The 19487-nt window shown below is 42.6% G+C and overlaps 1 protein-coding gene across 1 annotated transcript in view; it reads right to left on the bottom strand.

Moving 5' to 3' along the window:
• Positions 1-19487, bottom strand: part of LOC142144348 (enoyl-[acyl-carrier-protein] reductase, mitochondrial-like) — an 86438-nt gene that overhangs the window by 9318 nt on the left and 57633 nt on the right. Inside the window, exons 4-8 of the mRNA XM_075203057.1 lie at positions 19069-19212; positions 17985-18087; positions 8479-8581; positions 8216-8289; positions 6620-6680 (exon numbers count right to left, since the gene is read on the bottom strand). Of these exons, the coding sequence (XP_075059158.1) occupies positions 6620-6680; positions 8216-8289; positions 8479-8581; positions 17985-18087; positions 19069-19212 (485 nt within the window). The remainder of the gene's footprint in view (positions 1-6619; positions 6681-8215; positions 8290-8478; positions 8582-17984; positions 18088-19068; positions 19213-19487) is intronic.

The raw sequence follows: 19487 nt of genomic DNA, 5'->3' as shown, positions 1-19487 counted from the left end.
CTCCTCTCTTCTCTATCAATTGTTATCAGAATTGTAATCAGAATTGTATTCTCTATCCCTGCTCTAATCAGCCTGTGACTACACCCTGCTCTCTCCCTCTGCCAAATGGCGATGGATTGCTGTGGAGGCAGGTATTTATCATTTTCAAAAAACCGAGCCCCGATATTCGACGACGTCACGTTCGGCCTCGATTTGGAATCCGAGCGGGTGGGAGAGTACCGAGCCTGCTCGGCTCGATACTCGGATAGGCAAAGTTCGGGCGGGTTTTAACCGAGCCCGCCCATCTCTAGTATAAACAATAATGAATACAGTAGAAAATCATTTATGTCAAAGCAAAAGAGTGTCCATGAGTTCCAAGGTCCCAGAAGTGATCAGCCCATAAGTGCAATACTAAGGCTAAGAGTTCTAATTGTGTCCAAGCTTAATAGGTAATCAGATAATGAGATGGAATATAGGACACAGTCCCAATACTTGCAATGTGGAGCGCAAGTGGCTATATGTGGAAACTCGTGTGATTGGCCGACCGGTTTCGTCACAAGCATGTGTCATTGGCGGATTGTGCTCTGTTGTCTTATATAGTTCCTGCTTAAGTGTGATAGGTTAGGAATTTTTGTCTATTGTAGTGCTGTTGCCATTATTATCCCGCTTCCAGATCAGACTGTATTGATGTCCCATAATTGTTATATGCTATAGTTGTTTTAGTGGGTATAATTATACATGGTAATAAATTATTCTATCCCACTGTTTTGTCCTCACCTATGATATTTAGCACATGAAATACATTATTCATGCAGTGTTAAATAATGAATACAAACTGTTGTGTGTAATCAGACTTTGCAGCATCGTTAATTGTGCTGTCAATTTGCTTTGACATATATGATTTTCAACTGTATTCATTATTGTTTATACTATGTCATTTGTTATTAAATCTATGTTATCCTAATGTCAGCCAGCTACACTCTCTTGACTTACACATACAGTTACCAGCACAAGTAAGATCTGTGTTGTTCTGAGCGCTGAAATTTTTTGCTATTTATGTATCAGAAAGTGGACTTTCCTACAATTGCAGCCATCCATCTCGCAAAACATCTCACATTGATACTACACACAGCCTGCTGTGCGCACTTCGTGTCCTTTGTTCAACAATTATATTCCGCTTCCTTATGTATCAGTTGTTCCCATATTGAACTTCTGTTTCATCTAATTTTTTTTGTACCATGATCCTCTCATTGTACAGCACTGTATAATATTTTGGCACTTTATAAATACTTCCTCTGTCTGCTGGTGACACGCGCTCTTTAAATACAACATTTAATACATTATAGGACTAATTTAGAATTTGATGCAAATGTTGTTCAGAATTTGCAGTGCAAGGGGAGCAAATGCAAATATTTTTTGATGCAGAGCAAATACTACATGTTATTGCATACTGTCCAAATCTATTTTTACACATTTTAGTCGAGCTACTGTAAGCTGCTCCCCCGCACAACTCTAAATTAGGTTGTGCATTTTACATTGTCCTCCTGCAACACAAAATGGTTTATCCAGGTGCCCCTTCTGCACCCAGGGCTGCCGAGAGGGGGGGGGGAGCGGGTACTAATTACGACTATTTTTTTTTTTTTCAAAACTAATTTTTTTTTTTTGTGGCTGGGGGTGTTGGTCGTTGGTGGGGGAGCAGGGTAGTTAAAAAAAAACCAAAACATACTCACGTGATCGCGGCGCCGGCGTCCCTCCTCTCTGCTCCATTCAGACTGAATGCCGGGTGTGACGTCATCATGTCACGCCCCAGCATTCAGACAGTCTGAATGGAGCAGAGAAGATCAAGAAAGAAAAGAAGAAAAGGTAAGTAAAGGGAGGAAAATGGGGGGGGGGGCATGGCACAAAGGGGATTAAAAAATGAGGAAGGGGGCTTGGCGCAGAGGGGTTCAAAAATGAGGAGGGGGCTTGGCACAGAGGGGTTAAAAAATGGGGGGGCATGGCACAGAGGGGTTAAAAAATGGGAGGGGGGCAGCATGGCACAGAGGGGTTAAAAAACGAGGGGGGGCATGGCACAGAGGGGTTAAAAAACGAGGGGGGGCATGGCACAGAGGGGTTAAAAAACGAGGGTGGGTGCATGGCACAGAGGGGTTAAAAAACGGGGGGGGGAGCAGCATAGTATAGTGTGATGAAGGGGAGCCAGGTAAAGGGGGCAAAAGCAGCATGGAGGGCGCAGTGTGATCATAAGGCATGGCGATGATGAAGGGGCACATTATTGTAATGTTTGAGCTGGAGGAAGGCCTAAATATTAATCGTGGATGGTATTAATTTAATGCCAGAGTTGTTTGGAATTATCTAAATGTAGCCATTTTTTCCTAAATAGGGCCCTCAGCATTCCAGGATCCAGACAAGCCGCAACTAAAGAAACCTACAGCCACAGGTGAGAAGAACAGGTAGGAGAGAGCAGGACAGTATGTGAAATGTGATTCTAGTAGGGACAATGGCAATTTTTGGTGAGTGTTCTGCCCAATGTAAGGTGCAGGCCAAGACTGAACTCTTTGTGTACTCACTGCATTCTTTCTATACTACACTGTGGTGCTAGATTTCCTGAAAGTCAGGAGTGCTTGGACATATGTGATGCTCCGGCGAATTCAGAACCTAGAGATTTTGATGTGTTAGCCACGCCCCAATGGCGCATTTGTCACGCCCCCAAAAGCATGACCACACCCCCGATTTTTTTTTTGCTTTTTTTTTTTTTGCATACTCAACTATAAGGGGGGTCCCATGAATTTGTTGTACCGGGGCCTGAATTCATCTTGGCAGCCCTGTCTGAACCCAGTAGCTGTATTTGGTCTTAATTCCAAATCAATCCCTATATGCGAGTACAGCATGATAGTAACATAACAGGTATTTTCGGAGAATAAGCAACTGCAATGGAATCTGTTGCATTTTTTAAAGGAAGGATTTACTATATTTAAAAGCCCTCTCACAGTTGTTAACTATAAAGTTAACATCTTGTAAAACCCATGTAAGACAGTTTGCAGAACATAGCCCGAGTACATATCCATTTCCTCCTTTCTTAATACTGACAGTTTTTGTTGTTGTATTATTGTGTTTATCTTGTACAGTGTTTTATAGCTCTCTGAAAATGGATTATCACTTTTGCTAGCAGGTATAAACTGATTTGTTCTGATAATTTATATTACAGTAATCCTAAAGCACTACACATCAGGTTTGGTGTTTTACTATTAGAATATATATATTTGTTACTCCTGAACTTATGTAAGTAGGTTTTTCTATGTTTTTTTTATTTCTATTGTTGTTAATACTATAGTGTTTTCATTTTTAACATGCTTTAATTTTTTAAATGTTTAAAGTAGTGCAAGAAAGGTTCATCGGAGGATTTAAATATATTAAGGACAGAAACAAATGGTAAGATTTCAGCTTAATGCAAACCGGATGCGGAAAGGCTAACTGAACCAATAGGTGTGAGGTACTGTGCTAACCTCTATGCCAAGTCATTTAAATCCACTTAATATGCAATAATTAACATTTTATATTAAATAATGTATAGTATATGTACAGCTGGTCTGCAACAAAATATCATACTATACAGCAATGAAGCATCAACAGTGATACACAAGAAAATGTAGTATATAGCTGCAGCAGGCTTTACGACTCCACCCTGGGGCGCCAAGTCGCCTGCAAGGAGACCCCAACTGCTATGAAATGTGGTCTACTCTTTGGCCTTTACAACCTGTATCCCAATTCCAGCCCAGTTTTATTGTGCATCTGCTTGAAAACTCCATGTGCATGCTGATGGGCATGGATTGACTTGAGGTTCTGGCATTCCCTGCCATCTGTATCTTAAAGCAGGTTTAAAGTGCTAGAGAAAGTCATAACCTTAAAACTACCAGTTTGTAGTTATGCAAAAGAATGTTCAGACTGAAATACAGTCAAATTACCTCCAGAAGACAACATTTGTATATACCAAGTGTCTGATTCGTCTTTGGACCTAACTCCATTTATGTTCCGTATCTTGCATCAAGTGCCAGACTGGGACTTGCGCCAGTGAATGCAATTGCATGCAATTCATGTATGAACACAACTGCCTACAACTTAGAGGGCGGAATGTGGGTAGAAAGGGGTGGATGGACGTAGGCAATGTACAGTAAGGGCGTGTAGAGGGAGTGCCTATGCAGATGCGGCCAACTCAAGTTCAGGGCAACGCTTAAGTATGTGGTTTATAGCTGTAACCACTGAGGATGCTGCAGTTGGGCTTGAGCACCCATGGGCCACTAATCACATTTGCATCAGTAAGAAAAGAGATGGACATTGTCATTTACCAGTCCAGGAAGAAAAACCACATCTCCCACAAGGCTACTGTGAAAAGGCGGCAGAGCCTAATATGACTGAGAAACCACAGAGCAGGGGAGGAGTGAGAGGGAAGATGAGAGAGACAGACTGAGCTGTGTGACAAGTACAGGTAAGGTGATCTTAAGCAGAAGGGCACTGGACTAATGTTCTGGGCAGAGAGAACAGACAGACAGTCTTGAGATATCAGAGGGGAGGGGTGAACAGAACCTACTGGGAAGTCATAGTTTAAAGCTATAGGAGAAGGTTTATATGCACCTCTGCAGAAGGACATTTTGCAAGTCAGCCATCTTAGAGGAAATCAAGTTTAGACCTTGGAACACACACTGGTGCAGATAAATAACTGATTAATTTAATTATCTGTTATTCTTCAAGTGGGGTTTAAACTATATCTGGCCACATGGGCTGAAGAGTCAGGCATAGATGGGTGGGCCGGTAAATGTGCACCAAGTGTTTGTTTAATCTGCATTTGAGCTTATACCACAAGGTGATCCCTTTGGAGTTAAAATAAAATTGTGGAACTACAAGTCCCAGGATACAAAAAATAAAGGATACAAGCTGAGAATTTTACAATTGTTGCTACAGGACGGTTTGAAAACTGTCACAGCTGTACCTTACTGCAAGTGATTTAAAGACCTCTAAAAACTTCAAACTGGGCACATGCTGCTTCCATGCCATGCTGGCATCCATACAGAAAAGCCCTAACTTGCAGTGCACTGCTCCATTTGTGTGGTGTGTTTGAATGCTGCCGATGTGTGTGTTTGGCAGTACATTGTAGAGCTATAAGTAAATATATACATTCACCCCTTGAGATATTCCCAGTATCAGGAGCAAGTAAGGTTAGCATCTGATATATTTTTCCAGTGTATGAGGTTGTGACAATTATTGTTTATGTTGTATGCTTTAATATTATTGATTTATTGCGAGTTATTGTGTTAACCTGGTGTTCATAGTAAGAAATGGTGTTCCACTTTCATCCACACGGTCTTATTACTGTATTGTATTGTTCGCACTATTATTTCAAATTAAACCAAAGTATATTTTCCTATAAAATCACAAAAGCTGCATTTAGTGGTTCCATTTCAATAAATGTGCCTGGCTGGCTTTTGCAGCACACAGTGTGTCACAGAGTGTTAATACTGGGCAGGGGGTTTCCCGAATCTCCCCCAGGTATATCTTTAGAACACCCCCCAGTAGAGAAAGCAGCAATTTGGGTGGAGGCACTGAAAACAAAGTTCAGAGATGAGAAGCATCTGCATCATTCAATATATATGCAGCCTAACAACGCCTAATACAGAAGGAGGTGTTACATAGCTGTATCATTTGTACCAGCTACAGGGTAGATGTAAGTACCGACTGATAGTCAGCACTAGACGTAGGTCTGTCAGAACATGTGTTTGCAAGTAAAGGAAAACTGTAAAACTGCATCTTGTGTATGGTAGGCATTAGGAACATCCTGATCTATGCAATTAATGTTAAAAAAAATGCACATTGTGCTCTCTGGACTACACGTGGCATATAAATCCCGTGACAATTTGTTACATACTGTATCAAGACAAAGGGCTTTGAACTGACCCATACCGGGGCATAAACCTCATTTCCAGAAAGTAAAATCAGGAGCATTATATAGTATATTGAACATATATTATTAGCTGTATGACTTGTGGGTATTATGGCTGGAACTGGTGACAATAAGTAAGGGGGCCTCTTTTAGGACTTTATCTATACCACTGCTATCAGATTCATCAAAAGAGCATCTAACAGCTTTCCCCCCCCCCCCCCACTTGTACTGATTGAAAGACGCTTTCGCCTAATTTCTGTCTAATTGTATACACATGTTTTGTATAAGTCAATGGGAGTGTTTGTGATTTCACAGTGTGACCTTAGTAAACTCATTGCACAATATATTAAAACTTTTTAAATTTAGAACAAAAGTAATATTCCCTCTACTTTATACCTAGTGACTAGAAATGAGCAAAGTAGTTGCCTTTTTCTGTACTTGGATGTTGACTGCCAATGTTTCTTTGGTGGAATTTGACTATAACTGTGCTGCCTGAAGTTCCTCTCTCATTTTTGTTGCACAAACTTCTGCCTTATATCCCAGACTCACCACAGAGCAGAATTGAGATAATAGTGAAGCAGAAATGGAGCTCAAGTTGTATTAGCAGATTTCCCACTTCTGACCTGAATATTTTTTTTTCTACTAATTTCACGTGTGCAGAATAAATAATGCTGGGCATATTTCTATTTTTTTCATATAAACACTTACAGCAGGTATAGGTGTCGGCTTTCTTGACATTCCACCATAGGTAACCATAGTGCTCCCGTCCCTAAGAAAACAAAAATAAGGAGACATTAAGCATGTTTTTATCATACTTTTTCAACATAAAAATACATGAGTTCATTTCACACCAAATTTACTATGACATTTCAAAGTAGGTTGTCTAATGTTTTTCGTTTTAGAAAATAAACCTAGTTTCCAAATTGGCTTGTTTCCTCAATATTATTCTGGAGTTATCCCTTTGTAGACTTTTTTGTTTGTTTTGTTCTCTTTAGAATAAATTATGAAAATAAACCTGCTATATAAAGTAAAATGTAATACCAAATTAATGAACTGAATTGGGAGTGATTTATGGCGGCTAACGCATTGCACTAGATTGGAAACAATATTTCTTATTGTTTTGTGATGACATCGCATGATTGCATTTGCACCATTGCTCGTGCCTTTGCATCTGATTGTGCAAATTTCAGTCCCTGTTACAGCAACTTCTTTGGGTCCCTTCCAAGAACTTAGTCTGCAAAAACTACATATTTACAGTAGCTATAAAAAGTAAATACTACATTTGGAATTTTTTACAGCTCAGTCTCTTGAAACATGGATTCAAAAGGGATTTACCCAGGAACTTTTTTGCTTACCAATGACCAATACAAAATGCTCCAAAAATAAATCTCTCTCTCTATCTATCTATCTATATATATATATATCTATATCTATATCTATATATTCATATTAAATGGTAGAAAGAACATCAGCTGCTATTATAGCTGTGGACAGTGGCGGGACTACTATATAGCCATGGCAGAGGGTGCGGCAGCAATGGGGGTCAAAGGTGAGGATGCTCTGTGATTCCTGTTCACCCACTATGTCGCACCTCACTCTGCTCTCGGCTCTTCTGAGCCTGCACATTGAAGCCCCATTTTGGCTTTCACTTCCCAGGATCTTCTGCTTCTGAAACACAGGGAAGGGGGGTGTGAATTGTAGGGTTAATTACAAGCCGCAACCTAGGGATTGATTCGTCTGACCAAAACCTTCTACCTCCTCTCTGTTGATCATTACTTGCCTCTTCTGCATTACAGAATCAGCAGAGCCCTATGATAAAGCCCCTGGCATGTAGCAGGCTCTGGGCTCTGGCTAGGGATAGAGGCCTTAGAAAAATTGTTTGGAAGTGATAATGCAACAAAATGGCAAACTGGGCATTTGACTGCAGATGAAAGTTTATGTAGACAAATGCAGGGTTATGCACCTAGGTCATGGTAATATCTATGCTACCTACACATGAAATGAAATACAATTTAGAAAAACATAGACGTGAAAGGACTTTGGAATCCTAATTAACTGAAAGGTGAGTTGCATATATATATATATATATATATATATATATATATATATATATTCTCTATCTCTCCTTTTTTCTTTATTTTGTTCAGGTACAAAGGTATACTGAATATAACCATATTCTGTTCTCTTGTCTACTTTTCAAGCAGGTCCGATAGCTTTATTTCCTATGGGAGGATAGTAATCAGGTCACTGTACTTGGTTTTTATACCTAATGTGCAATTTGTACTCATTGTAAATGATACTTACTTCAGCTGGGTGAAAAGCTTTCCAGCACTGTTTCCACCTACACAGTTGAGAGCTAATTTAGGCCTTTCAACTACCTGTGAAAAGATGTCAAAGCATGACCAGCTTGATATTTGCTACAATACACCGTATATTGATAATTACTTCATACTGTCACTACCGCTTACCAGCTACAAGCATTAACAAAACTACAGCCACAGCGGATGCTTTGCAACCATAAACGGAATTTAGAAAATGTGCAGGGAGAAACACTCACAAAGAATTACCTTAAACAGATTTGCCATTTCTGGTTTATCTAGCATATCCTCTGTAATAACGTAGTTGGCTCCAAGTGACTGCAGTTTTTCTACCAGTATGTTAACGTTGGGCCTTCAAAGTACAAATAGAAATAGTAGAAAATTAATTCATGAAGACAATTTGTACACTGGCACTTTCCTGTTCAAAGACATTAATAGAAATATTCAATTAAGTAACAGAATAACTTGCAATACTACATCCATGCCTCTTAACATTTTGCGATGTAATGAAAGCAAGACAATCATACAGACACACAGGAAACAAAAGGGTTCCATTTATCAAAAAACACCATATTTAATGTATTACTTAACTTAAATATGCTTACAATGGCAAAGCAAACTAAAATGCAAAAGATGACATTACACCCACCCCTACTACAAACTACTTTTATCAGCAGTCTAAATTACCTAAAACACACACTAGGGTTAATTTGATAACAGCCAATTAACCTACCAGTATGTTTTTGGAGTGTGGGAGGAAAGTTACGCAAACATGGGGAGAACATACAAATTCAACACAGATAAGGCCATGGTTGGGAACTAAACTCACGACCCCAGCGCTATGAGGCAGAAGTGCTATCCACAGGGCCGCCATCAGAAATCCTATGGGCCCCCTTCCCCGGTGAGCGCCGCCCTTCCCGGTGAGCGCCCAGTGCCCCCCCCCCCCCGATGAGCAACAGCGAAAACTTACCTGGGGGCCCGCTGTCTTGAAGTCTGCTGGTCTCCGCTACTCTGGGCTGATGTCTTCAGCCTGGCTGTCACGTGACACCGGGCTGATGGCGGCCCTGGCTAACGACTAAGCCAGTGGATTGCAAACTTTTTCAGTTCAAGGCACCCTTAGGGTCTCAAATTTTTTCAAGGCACCCCTAAGCCAAAATAATTACCAAGTATTCCACCGCCTTGCTTACCACTGGCCCTGGCCAAGGCACTCCTGTGAGATCTCCAAGGCACCTCAGGCAGCCTAGGCACACAGTTTGGGAACCACTGCACTAAGCCACTGAGCTGCCCCTAATTTTACTGCATTTTCTGATGACATTTGTTGCCCTCTATGTTATTTTTATTGCTCAATATCCTAGCCTTGGTGCCCATCATTACTTTTTCTCATGCCCACATGGTCTCACGTCCACCATGTGCAGCCCATTGGCACCAAACTTGCTCTATTTCCCACACAACTGCATGCCCACTTCCTAACTATGCCCAGCAAAACTCTTAACCCCCACAGTCTCAATCATAACAGTATAATATTAAACTTAATGAAATTTGAGTCCATGTGATGAATATCTACACCGATCAGCCATAACGTTAAACCCCTAATATTGTGCAGCTCCCCCTTGTGCTGGTAATACAACTCTGACCCATTGAGGCATGGACTCCACAAGACTTCTAAAGCTGAGGTATTTGACAGCAAGAAGTTAGTAGATCCTTTAAGTCCTGTAAGTTGTGAGGTGGGGCCTCCATGGCTCTGACTGTTTTTCCTGCACATCCTACAGATGCTCGATCAGATTGAGATCTTAGGAATTTGGAGGCCAAGTCAACACCTTGAACCCTTTGTCATGTTCCTCAAACCATTCCTGAACAATTTTTGCAGTGTGGCAGGGTGCATTATCCTGCTGAAAAATGCCACTGCCATCAGGAAATACCATTGCCATAAAGGGGTGTACTTGGTCTGCAACAATGTTTAGGTAGGTTGTTTGTATCATCAGCAGCTATTTATATAGCGCCACTAATTCCGCAGCGCTGTACAGAGAACCTGTTCACATCAGTCCCTGCCCCATTAGAGCTTACAGTCTAAACATACACACAGACAGAGTGAGAGAGACTAGGGTAATTTGATAGCAGCCAATTAACCTACTAGTATATTTTTGGAATGTGGGAGGAAACCGGAGCACCCAGAAGTAACCCACGCAAACACGGGGAGAACATATAAACTCCAAACAGATAAGGCCTTGATTGGGAATTGAACTCATGACCCCAGTGCTGTGAGGCAGAAGTGCTGTGCTGTGCTGCCCACGGTGGCTTAGTGGTTAGCACTAACATCCACATGAGTGCCAGGATCCAAGGTTTCCCAACAGAACATTACCCAGAGCATCACACAGCGTCTGCTGACTTGCCTTCTTGCCATAGTGCATCTTGGTGCCATCTATTCCCCAGGTAAACAACACACTTGCATCCGGCCGTCAACATGATGTAAACAAAACATTATTCATCAGATCAGGCCAGCCATCTTCTTCTATTGCTCTATGGTTCAGTTCTGGCTCGCATGTGACCACCGTAGCCGCTTTTGGCATGGACAGGGATTAGCATGGGCACTCTGACCGGTCTGCAGCTACTAACCAAGCTGCAATGCACTGTGTGTTCTGACACCTTTCTATCATAGCCAGCATTAACTCTTTCAGCAATTTGTGCTAAAGATTGGACCAGATGGCCTTCGCTCTCCACGTACATCAATGAGCCTTTGGCACCCATGACCCTATCGCTGATTCACCAGTTATCCTTCTTTGGACCACTTTTGGTAGGTACTAACCACTGCATACCGTAAACACACCATAAGACCTGCTGTTTTGGAGCTCAGATCCTTGTACTTACCGTTTTTCCTACTCCCAACACATCAATTTCAGGAACTGACTGTTCACTTGCTGCCTAATATACCCCACCCCTTGACAGGTGCCATTGCAGTGAGATAATCAATGTTATTCAATTTACTTGTCAGTGGTTTAATATTGTGGCTGATCAGTGTATATTCTGATCAATTCAGAAAAATAAGTCCAATCTTGAAATGTGTCAAATATGTCCTTCATGACGTAAATATATACTTTTTATATACTTAAAACAGAACAAAACCTTAATATTGTAAGGCCCTTGTATATTTTTTAAACCTTAGACCTTAAGCCAGTGGTTCCCAAACTTTTGCAATTCGCGGCACCCTTAGAGTCTCCAAGTTTTTTCAAGGCACCCCTCCAAAATAATTACTGAGCAGTCCTGTTTTAGAACTAGTTGGGTCAAAAAATTGTAATAAGTATTTAGGTCACGACAGAAATACTTATTTAGTTGTGTGCAAAAATGCCCCTCTGCATCCAGACACTCTGCCCCCTCTGCAACCAGGCACACTGCCCTCTCTCACGTTGCCCCCTCTGCCCTCTGTCACGCTGTCCCCTCCTCTGCCCTCTGTCCTCCTCCTCTGCCCTCTGTCACGCTGTCCCTTCCTCTGCCCTCTGTCCCCCTCCTCTGTCCCCCTCCTCTGCCCTCTGTCCCCCTCCTCTGCCCTCTGTCCCCCTCCTCTGCCCTCTGTCCTCCGCCCTGCTCCTCTGTCCCCCTCCTCTGCCATCTGTCCTCCTCCTCTGCCCTCTGTCACCCTCCTCTGCCCTCTTTCCCCCTCCTCTGCCCTCTGTCCTCCTCCTCTGCCCTCTATCCTCCTCCTCTGCCGTCTGTCCTCCTCCTCTGCCGTCTGTCCTCCTCCTCTGCCGTCTGTCCTCCTCCTCTGCCGTCTGTCCTCCTCCTCTGCCCCCCTCCTCTGCCCTCTGTCCCCCTCCTCTGCCCTCTGTCCCCCTCCTCTGCCCTCCTCCTCTGTCCCCCTCCTCTGCCCTCCTCCTCTCCCTCTGTCCTCCTCCTCTGCCCCCCTCCTCTGCCCTCCTCCTCTGCTCTCTGCCCCCCTCCTCTGCCCTCTGTCCCCCTCCTCTGCCATCTGTCCTCCTCCTCTGCCCTCTGTCCTCCTCCTCTGTCCTCCTCCTCTGTCCCCCTCCTCTGTCCCCCTCCTCTGCCATCTGTCCCCCTCCTCTGCCATCTGTCCCACTCCTCTGCCCTCCTCCTCTGTCCTCCTCCTCCTCTGCCCTCCTCCTCTGCCCTCTGTCCTCCTCCTCTGCCATCTGCCCTCCTCCTCTGCCCCCCTCCTCTGCCCTCTGTCCTCCTCCTCTGCCCTCCTCCTCTGCCCCCCTCCTCTGCCCTCTGTCCTCCTCCTCTGCCCTCTGTCCCCCTCCTCTGCCCTCTGTCCCCCTCCTCTGCCCTCTGTCCTCCTCCTCTGCCATCTGTCCTCCTCCTCTGTCCCCCTCCTCTGTCGATATTCAGTGACAGCTGCGGGAGAGGAGGCTGCTGGGTCCCGGCGCCCGGCGGATTGGTGAGTGTCTGTGTTCCTTTTTTTTTATGGCTGGCCCGCGGCACCCTAGTGACAGCGCCGCGGCACCATATGTCCTCCTCCTCTGCCCTCTGTCCTCCTCCTCTGCCCTCTGTCCCCCTCCTCTGCCCTCTGTCCCCCTCCTCTGCCCTCTGTCCCCCTCCTCTGCCCTCTGTCCTCCTCCTCTGCCCTCCTCCTCTGCCATCTGTCCCCCTCCTCTGCCCTCTGTCCCCCTCCTCTGCCCCCCTCCTCTGCCCTCTGTCCTCCTCTGCCCCCCTCCTCTGCCCCCCTCCTCTGCCCTCTATCCTCCTCCTTTGCCCTCTGTCCCCCTCCTCTGCCATCTGTCCTCCTCCTCTGTCCCCCTCCTCTGCCATCTGTCCCCCTCCTCTGCGCTCCTCCTCTGTCCTCCTCCTCTGCCCTCTGTCCTCCTATTCTGCCATCTGCCCTCCTCCTCTGCCCCCCTCCTCTGCCCTCTGTCCTCCTCCTTTGCCCTCCTCCTCTGCCCTCTGCCCTCCTCCTCTGCCCTCCTCCTCTGCCCTCTGTCCTGCTCCTCTGCCCTCTGTCCCCCTCCTCTGCCATCTGTCCTCCTCCTCTGTCTCCCTCCTCTGTCGATATTCAGTGACAGCTGCGGGAGAGGAGGCTGCTGCGTCCCGGCGCCCGGCGGATTGGTGAGTGTCTGTGTTCCTTCTTTTTTTTATGGCTGGCCCGTGGCACCCCAGTGACAGCGCCACGGCACCCCTGGGAGCCGCGGTGCACACTTTGGGAACCGCCGCCTTAAGCGTTATTCCTGTAATCATTGGTTAGATACTTCTCTAATGTTTACAAATAGTTTACAATAGTTCTACTATTAGAATGGTGGAGAATTGGGCATATCTGACCTGCCACCAGCCTTGTAATTGCATTAGATGTTCCAAACTCCCATTGACGTCTCTAAAATGACACAGTTGGGCATTGGTGTCTGTTACATGTTCAAATTAACTTTTCCCTTTTATTTAGAGCATCTCCTATTTCAGCCATTAGGGCACTTTAGCTGTGTTTCTATAATTTTATCAATACCATTTTTAAGACCTCATTTGTACTTGTAATTCTAATGTGATCAAGACAATACCTGAATAGGATGTTGTTGTGGTCTAGTACAACATCAGATTATTTTCTGTAATTGTCCCTTTATAACATTTAAAAGAAAATAATATTACAAGTTGTATTATTTGTTTGTTAATATTATCAACTAGAATGTAAAGTCAAGTACATTATCTACTTAAATATTTGAATACTCGAGTAAAACCTGTTATATTTATGAATCTTTACACTTATGCAATGTACTAGTTTATTTAAGGTTCAACATAGTTGGTAAAATGCATGATTTTGCAACTTACTATTGTGTTCTTTAAAGAATGACCACACAGTTCACATTTGAATTTTACAGACCCTTTAAAAATACCAAAGTAATAAATTAGCAAATAAGAGCAGTATACTGTTGGTTTTACACAACATAGATTAGCAATGTGCTTTGAGTTGACTTTCTAATAGTTCTGTAAGTAATAGTAAACAATAATAACACTATTTAAATAGTTCAACAAAGCAATCTGGTATACGTTGATACACTGAAGTACATATAGTGCAGTGGTGCATTTGTACAACTTGCCCAAAGATGTGGAGCTACTGTTTATGTGCTCCAGAAATAACCTCCACTATTGGTATTGTTGCTTCTTATAAAATGTGTCTGAAAGTTTCCAATAATGATTAGTTTGAATATTGTACACAAGAGGGCAGCATTGGACAATATGAGAAAAAAACACATTTTCTATAGAAAATAGTAATATTTTACTTTTTAATTAAGAAAAGGTTTGTCATTTTGTATGTATATGTTTTATGAAAATTGTCAGGGTATGGATATTAACATTAGTCAAATAATCCTAGAATGTCCAACCTGCCTCACATACTGGTAGATGTATGGATCCCCAAAAATGCAGGCATTGCAGTACAGTTTGCTAGAGACAAGGCAGGAGTTACACATGTATTCTGTGTCGGTATTCTATGAGTATGTATTTGTTATTACAGCTTAAGGGTTTGGGGGTATTGCCCAGTGCATTTAACTTTAGTGAAATATTAATTGAAGGGAGAATTTTGTGAATCAATCCCACTGTAGTAGTAATTTGTTCTTTCTACAATAAAGGGCAAAATAACGGGGAAGCTGCACGCAGTAAATTGTTCTCTTTTTCTCTAGCTCGTCCTTTGTGCTACCCTGCATGTCCCACCCACTCCAGACTGTCACACCCCCTCCATGGACTCGCAAAGTTCGGTTTGCGCCCTAAGAGCCTCATTTAAAATTCGGCCATGTCTTGTTTACTTTGTATAACATACACAATGTCATACTACGCATGCAAACAAAAAAATGTGTCCATATTTAAATTTTGCATATTGCAGACTTGCGCCGCCTCACACCTGGAAAGCCAAAACGGGTATGCAGTGGCAAGTATAAACTGAGTGCATTAATGGTGGGCTCTCATAAGTGAGGCATAATTAGATGTGGATGCATCCCTAGATAGGCCTCTTGGATGACTTACCTGTGGGTACTGAAGGGCTGGTACAAAGGTACGCCCTTCATCGGCAGCGCTATCTAGCTGCTTCTGATTGGCTGATTGCACATTGACCTCTCCAGCTCATCTTTGTGGCATTTATTATATAAAACTGCAACTGCCTATTAGTATTTGTATTTCCTGTTGGACTACTGTAGGAAAGTGATTTCCATTCATCATCATCATCCATTGGAATTTTAAAGGGTTAAACAGCGAATGTCTGGGTGTAGCAATTTAATGACATTTTATATGGATATAGTATTTTGTAATATGGAAAATGCAACATTTATTAGTAACAGTTAAGACACTAATCTCTCTTGTGTATATGATACTTCAGTACATTATATTGTGTAGAAGTAGGATAATGTGACATTTACTACACTGTCAAGCCGCTTCTCTACACTAACATTAAGCATAAGTACACACATTGGTATGCTTGACATACAGCTAGTGCATACAGTCATAGCCAAACATTTTGAGAATGACACAAATATTATTTTTCACAAAGTCTGCTGCCTAAGTTATGATAGCAATTTGCATATACTCCAGAATGTCATGAAGAGTGATCAGATGAATTGCAATTAATTTGAAAGTCCCTTCTTTGTCAAACATTTCCACTGCATTTCAGCCCTGCCACAAAAAGACCAGCTGACATCAGGTCAGTGCTTCTCTTGATAATAAAGGTGAGAGTATTGGCGAGGACAAGACTGGAGATCACTCTGTCATGTTAGAATAACAGACTGGAAGCTTTAAAAGGAGGGTGGTGCTTGAAATCATTGTTCTTCCTCTGTTTACCATAGATAGCTGCAAGGAAACATGTGCAGTCATCATTGCTTTGCACTAAAAGGGCTTCACAGACAAGGATATTGCTACTAGCAAGATTAAATCAACCATTTATCAGATCATCAAAAACTTCAAGGAGAGAGGTTCAATAGTTGTGAAGAAGGCTTCAGGGCGCCCAAGAACGTCCAGCAAGCGCCAGGACTGTCTCCTAAAGTTGATACAGCTGTGGGATCGGGGTATGCCCAGTGAAGAGCTTGTTTAGGAATGGCAGCAGGCAGGTGTGAGTGCATCTGCACGCACAGGAAGCAGAAGACCTTGGAGGATGGCCTGGTGTCAAGAAGGCCAGCAAAGAAGCCACAACTCTCCAGGAAAAACACCAGGGACAGACTTATGTTCTGCAAAAGGTACAGGGATTGGACTGCTGAAGACTGGGGTAAAGTCATTTTCTCTAATGAATCCCCTTTCAGATTGTTTTGAACTTCTGAAAAAGCAAAGAAGGAAAGGTCAGCGACACCATCAGTCCTGTGTTATGCCAACAGTAAAGCATCCTGAGACCATTCATGTGTGGGGTTGCTTCTCAGCCAAGGGAGTGGGCTCACTCACAATTTTGCCTCAGAATACAGTTATGAATAAAGAATGGTAACAAAACATCATCCAAAAGCAATTTCTCCCAACCATCCAAGAACAGTTTGGTGACGAACAATGCCTTTTCCAGCATGATGGAGTACATTGTCATAAGGCAAAAGGGACAACTAAGCGGTTTGGGGATCAAAACATCTAAATTTTAGGTCCATAGCCAGGAAACTCCCCAGACCTTTACTCCCATTAATAACTTTTGGTCAATCCTCAAGAGGTGGGTGGACAAACAAAAACCCACAAATTCTGACAAACGTCATTCATTGATTAGGCAAGAATGGTGTGACGAAACGAGTGTGATAACCCTGTAATCATCCTGTTTCTCACATAACGTGGATTATAGCAAGTACTTTTTATAGCCCTTGTTTTTGTTCCCCAGCTCACCAGACTACAACTGCATTGTCTAATTACATGTGGCTAAGCGGACATTGTAGCTCAGTGTAAATATGTATATTGTATATTGATGACTTGCAGTAAGGTTATTCATTGTCTTTAAAGTGAATCCAGGGGGATTATGGGTAGGGATCAGGTTGCAAGATGCTGGAGTGGGAAAACTAATTAGTGTCCATTGTTCTCACCAGGCTAGTCCAGACAGGCCATCTAACAGGGGAGGTTCTGTGGAAGGTCAGCTCATCTTCACTGCCCTCTCCAACCCCCCTAGTCCAGCCCTTACCATTCGTTAAGAAGAATAGACCCAGGGGTTTTCCCAGGGAGGGACAGATGATGTGGTAAACCTGCTTGGCATTTATTTACTGTGTATACATAATATTCTAGCGTTGTTTGTATGACAATAAATATACTGTTGTATTTTTGTAACTGCATTTGCCTGAGTGACTATACGAATCCTAGAAGGTACTGGGTAGACTTCCCTGGCATAGGAAGGCACCCGTAGGTGGCCAGCCAGCGTGAAGTGTGTAACATTGGGCCAGATAAACCCGGTATCTTCACAAATGGGCTGCCATCAGTCAGTATGTGGCCCAGAAGTTGACTGACAGCATGCCAGGGCGAAATGCAGAGGTCTTCAAAAAGAAGGGTCAACACTGCAAATATTGACTCTTTGCATAAACTTAATGTAAGTGTCAATAAAAGCATTTGATACTAATGGAATGATTGCAATTTTACTTCAGTATACCATAGCAACATCTGACAAAAAGGTCTTTGTGAAAACCAATACTTGTGTCCTTCTCAAAACTTTTGGCCATGACTGTATGCAACTGAGTTCCTATTTGTCAGACTGTTAGATGCACAGGAGTCCCACTTCTATTTTTATATACACATTAAATACTGGGGATCATGGCATTTGAAAATGCATTACAATCATTGTTTCTCAAAAGTGTTGACATTATCTTTCCCAGCTAATTGATTCTTACCTGTCTCTAATGACATTAATGGTGTTTACCCCCATTGATGCAGAAATCTGAATTACAGCTTGTCCCACAGCACTGTTTGCACCATTTTGAATTACAGTGTCACCTAGGGAAGATAAAATGGATGCATGATTCTTAGCTTTCAATTGTAGAATTATACTTATTAGACAGTGGGAGTTCAATTCTCACAAAGACTTTTTTTTTTTTTTAGTGCTTCAGCCTTTATCTGGAAAGTAGAGAACACCATGTTCGACGTTTACAAAATAGTGTTTTTCTTCCAGTACATTAGTAGTAATAGCAATATACAATACATCACAAATAATTATTCAATATTGCTTCAGTAATATGTGATTGGTGAAACATTTTATACCCAAAGCCAAAGAAAAAAAAAAAAGGAGCAACTTTGTACCTGGGAAAAACCATGTTGCATTGGAGGGGGAGGTACATTTAAAGTGCAAGGACAGTTTTATAGTTGGAGTAAGGCATGTTTCAGATCAACTTGAAATGTCAATATAAAAATTAAACTATCAAGTATTTCTGTGCTACATGAAAAAGCAGCCAGTATTTTCCTTAAGTGCAAAATAATAAACTAATTTGCACCCCTTGCATTCTAATATGGTTTGTCCAGGAGCAAATTTACTGGTTTTTTTTTTTGCTTTCCTTAATGAATCAGGCCCTTAGTCTGCATATAATGTACGTAATTTATGAACAAACTTTTTATATGCAAGATAAATTTGTGAAAAGGCAGCTTTAGAGGGAGATGTGTGTGACTCAACCATATGTGGTGTATTTATTTCCCAAGAGCTATAGACAGGTGAATACAAATGTGACAGCTGCAAGTGTGAGTGTATTTCACTTGTGTGCAACAACAACAGCTGTGTATGCATTGGGATTTATAGAGGCATATTTATTGTTATTGTCATTTACGCCCGTGTGTGGTTAATAAGTATTTGTTATGAGCTGTGGAGATAGAATAGTACACCCTCACTACATGTGGTATTGATGCACTTTTCTCCTCAATACATAAAGCCTGTTATTGACACAAGCACACATATATGTGTAGGTGGACATTGAAATGGTAACTTACCAGCCCTCAAAGTCACAAAGTCCATGAGCATCCGATAGGCAGTGCAAGGGTTAACACTGAGAGTAGCAGCACTGAGGACAGATATGTTTTTAGCAATAGGCATCACTTCGTCTGACTTGCAAACGGCTTCTTTTCTCCATGTTCCTGATTGTGAGGAAACACATAAATTGTATAAACAGTAACTGTGGTGTATGTTAATATAAGATTACAGACTTAACTGGGTTGAGGTGAGGGCATTTCTTTCCTGATAGATCACTAGTGTCGGAACTACAGCCATTGCTGGGGGTGCAGTGGCTTCTGGGTAGCCGCTGCAAATCGTGCAATGGTGGTAATTCCACAACTGCGTCCACTCACCTCAGAGCAAGCACAGAGAAACCAAATTATTGCAGAGAGGGGGTTTTGGCTGAAGCAAAATGCTC

The sequence above is a fragment of the Mixophyes fleayi genome, chromosome 3 (genome assembly GCF_038048845.1).
Source record: "Mixophyes fleayi isolate aMixFle1 chromosome 3, aMixFle1.hap1, whole genome shotgun sequence".
NCBI classification, from domain to species: Eukaryota; Metazoa; Chordata; class Amphibia; order Anura; family Limnodynastidae; genus Mixophyes; species Mixophyes fleayi.
This window is presented reverse-complemented; position numbering and strand designations above follow the sequence as displayed.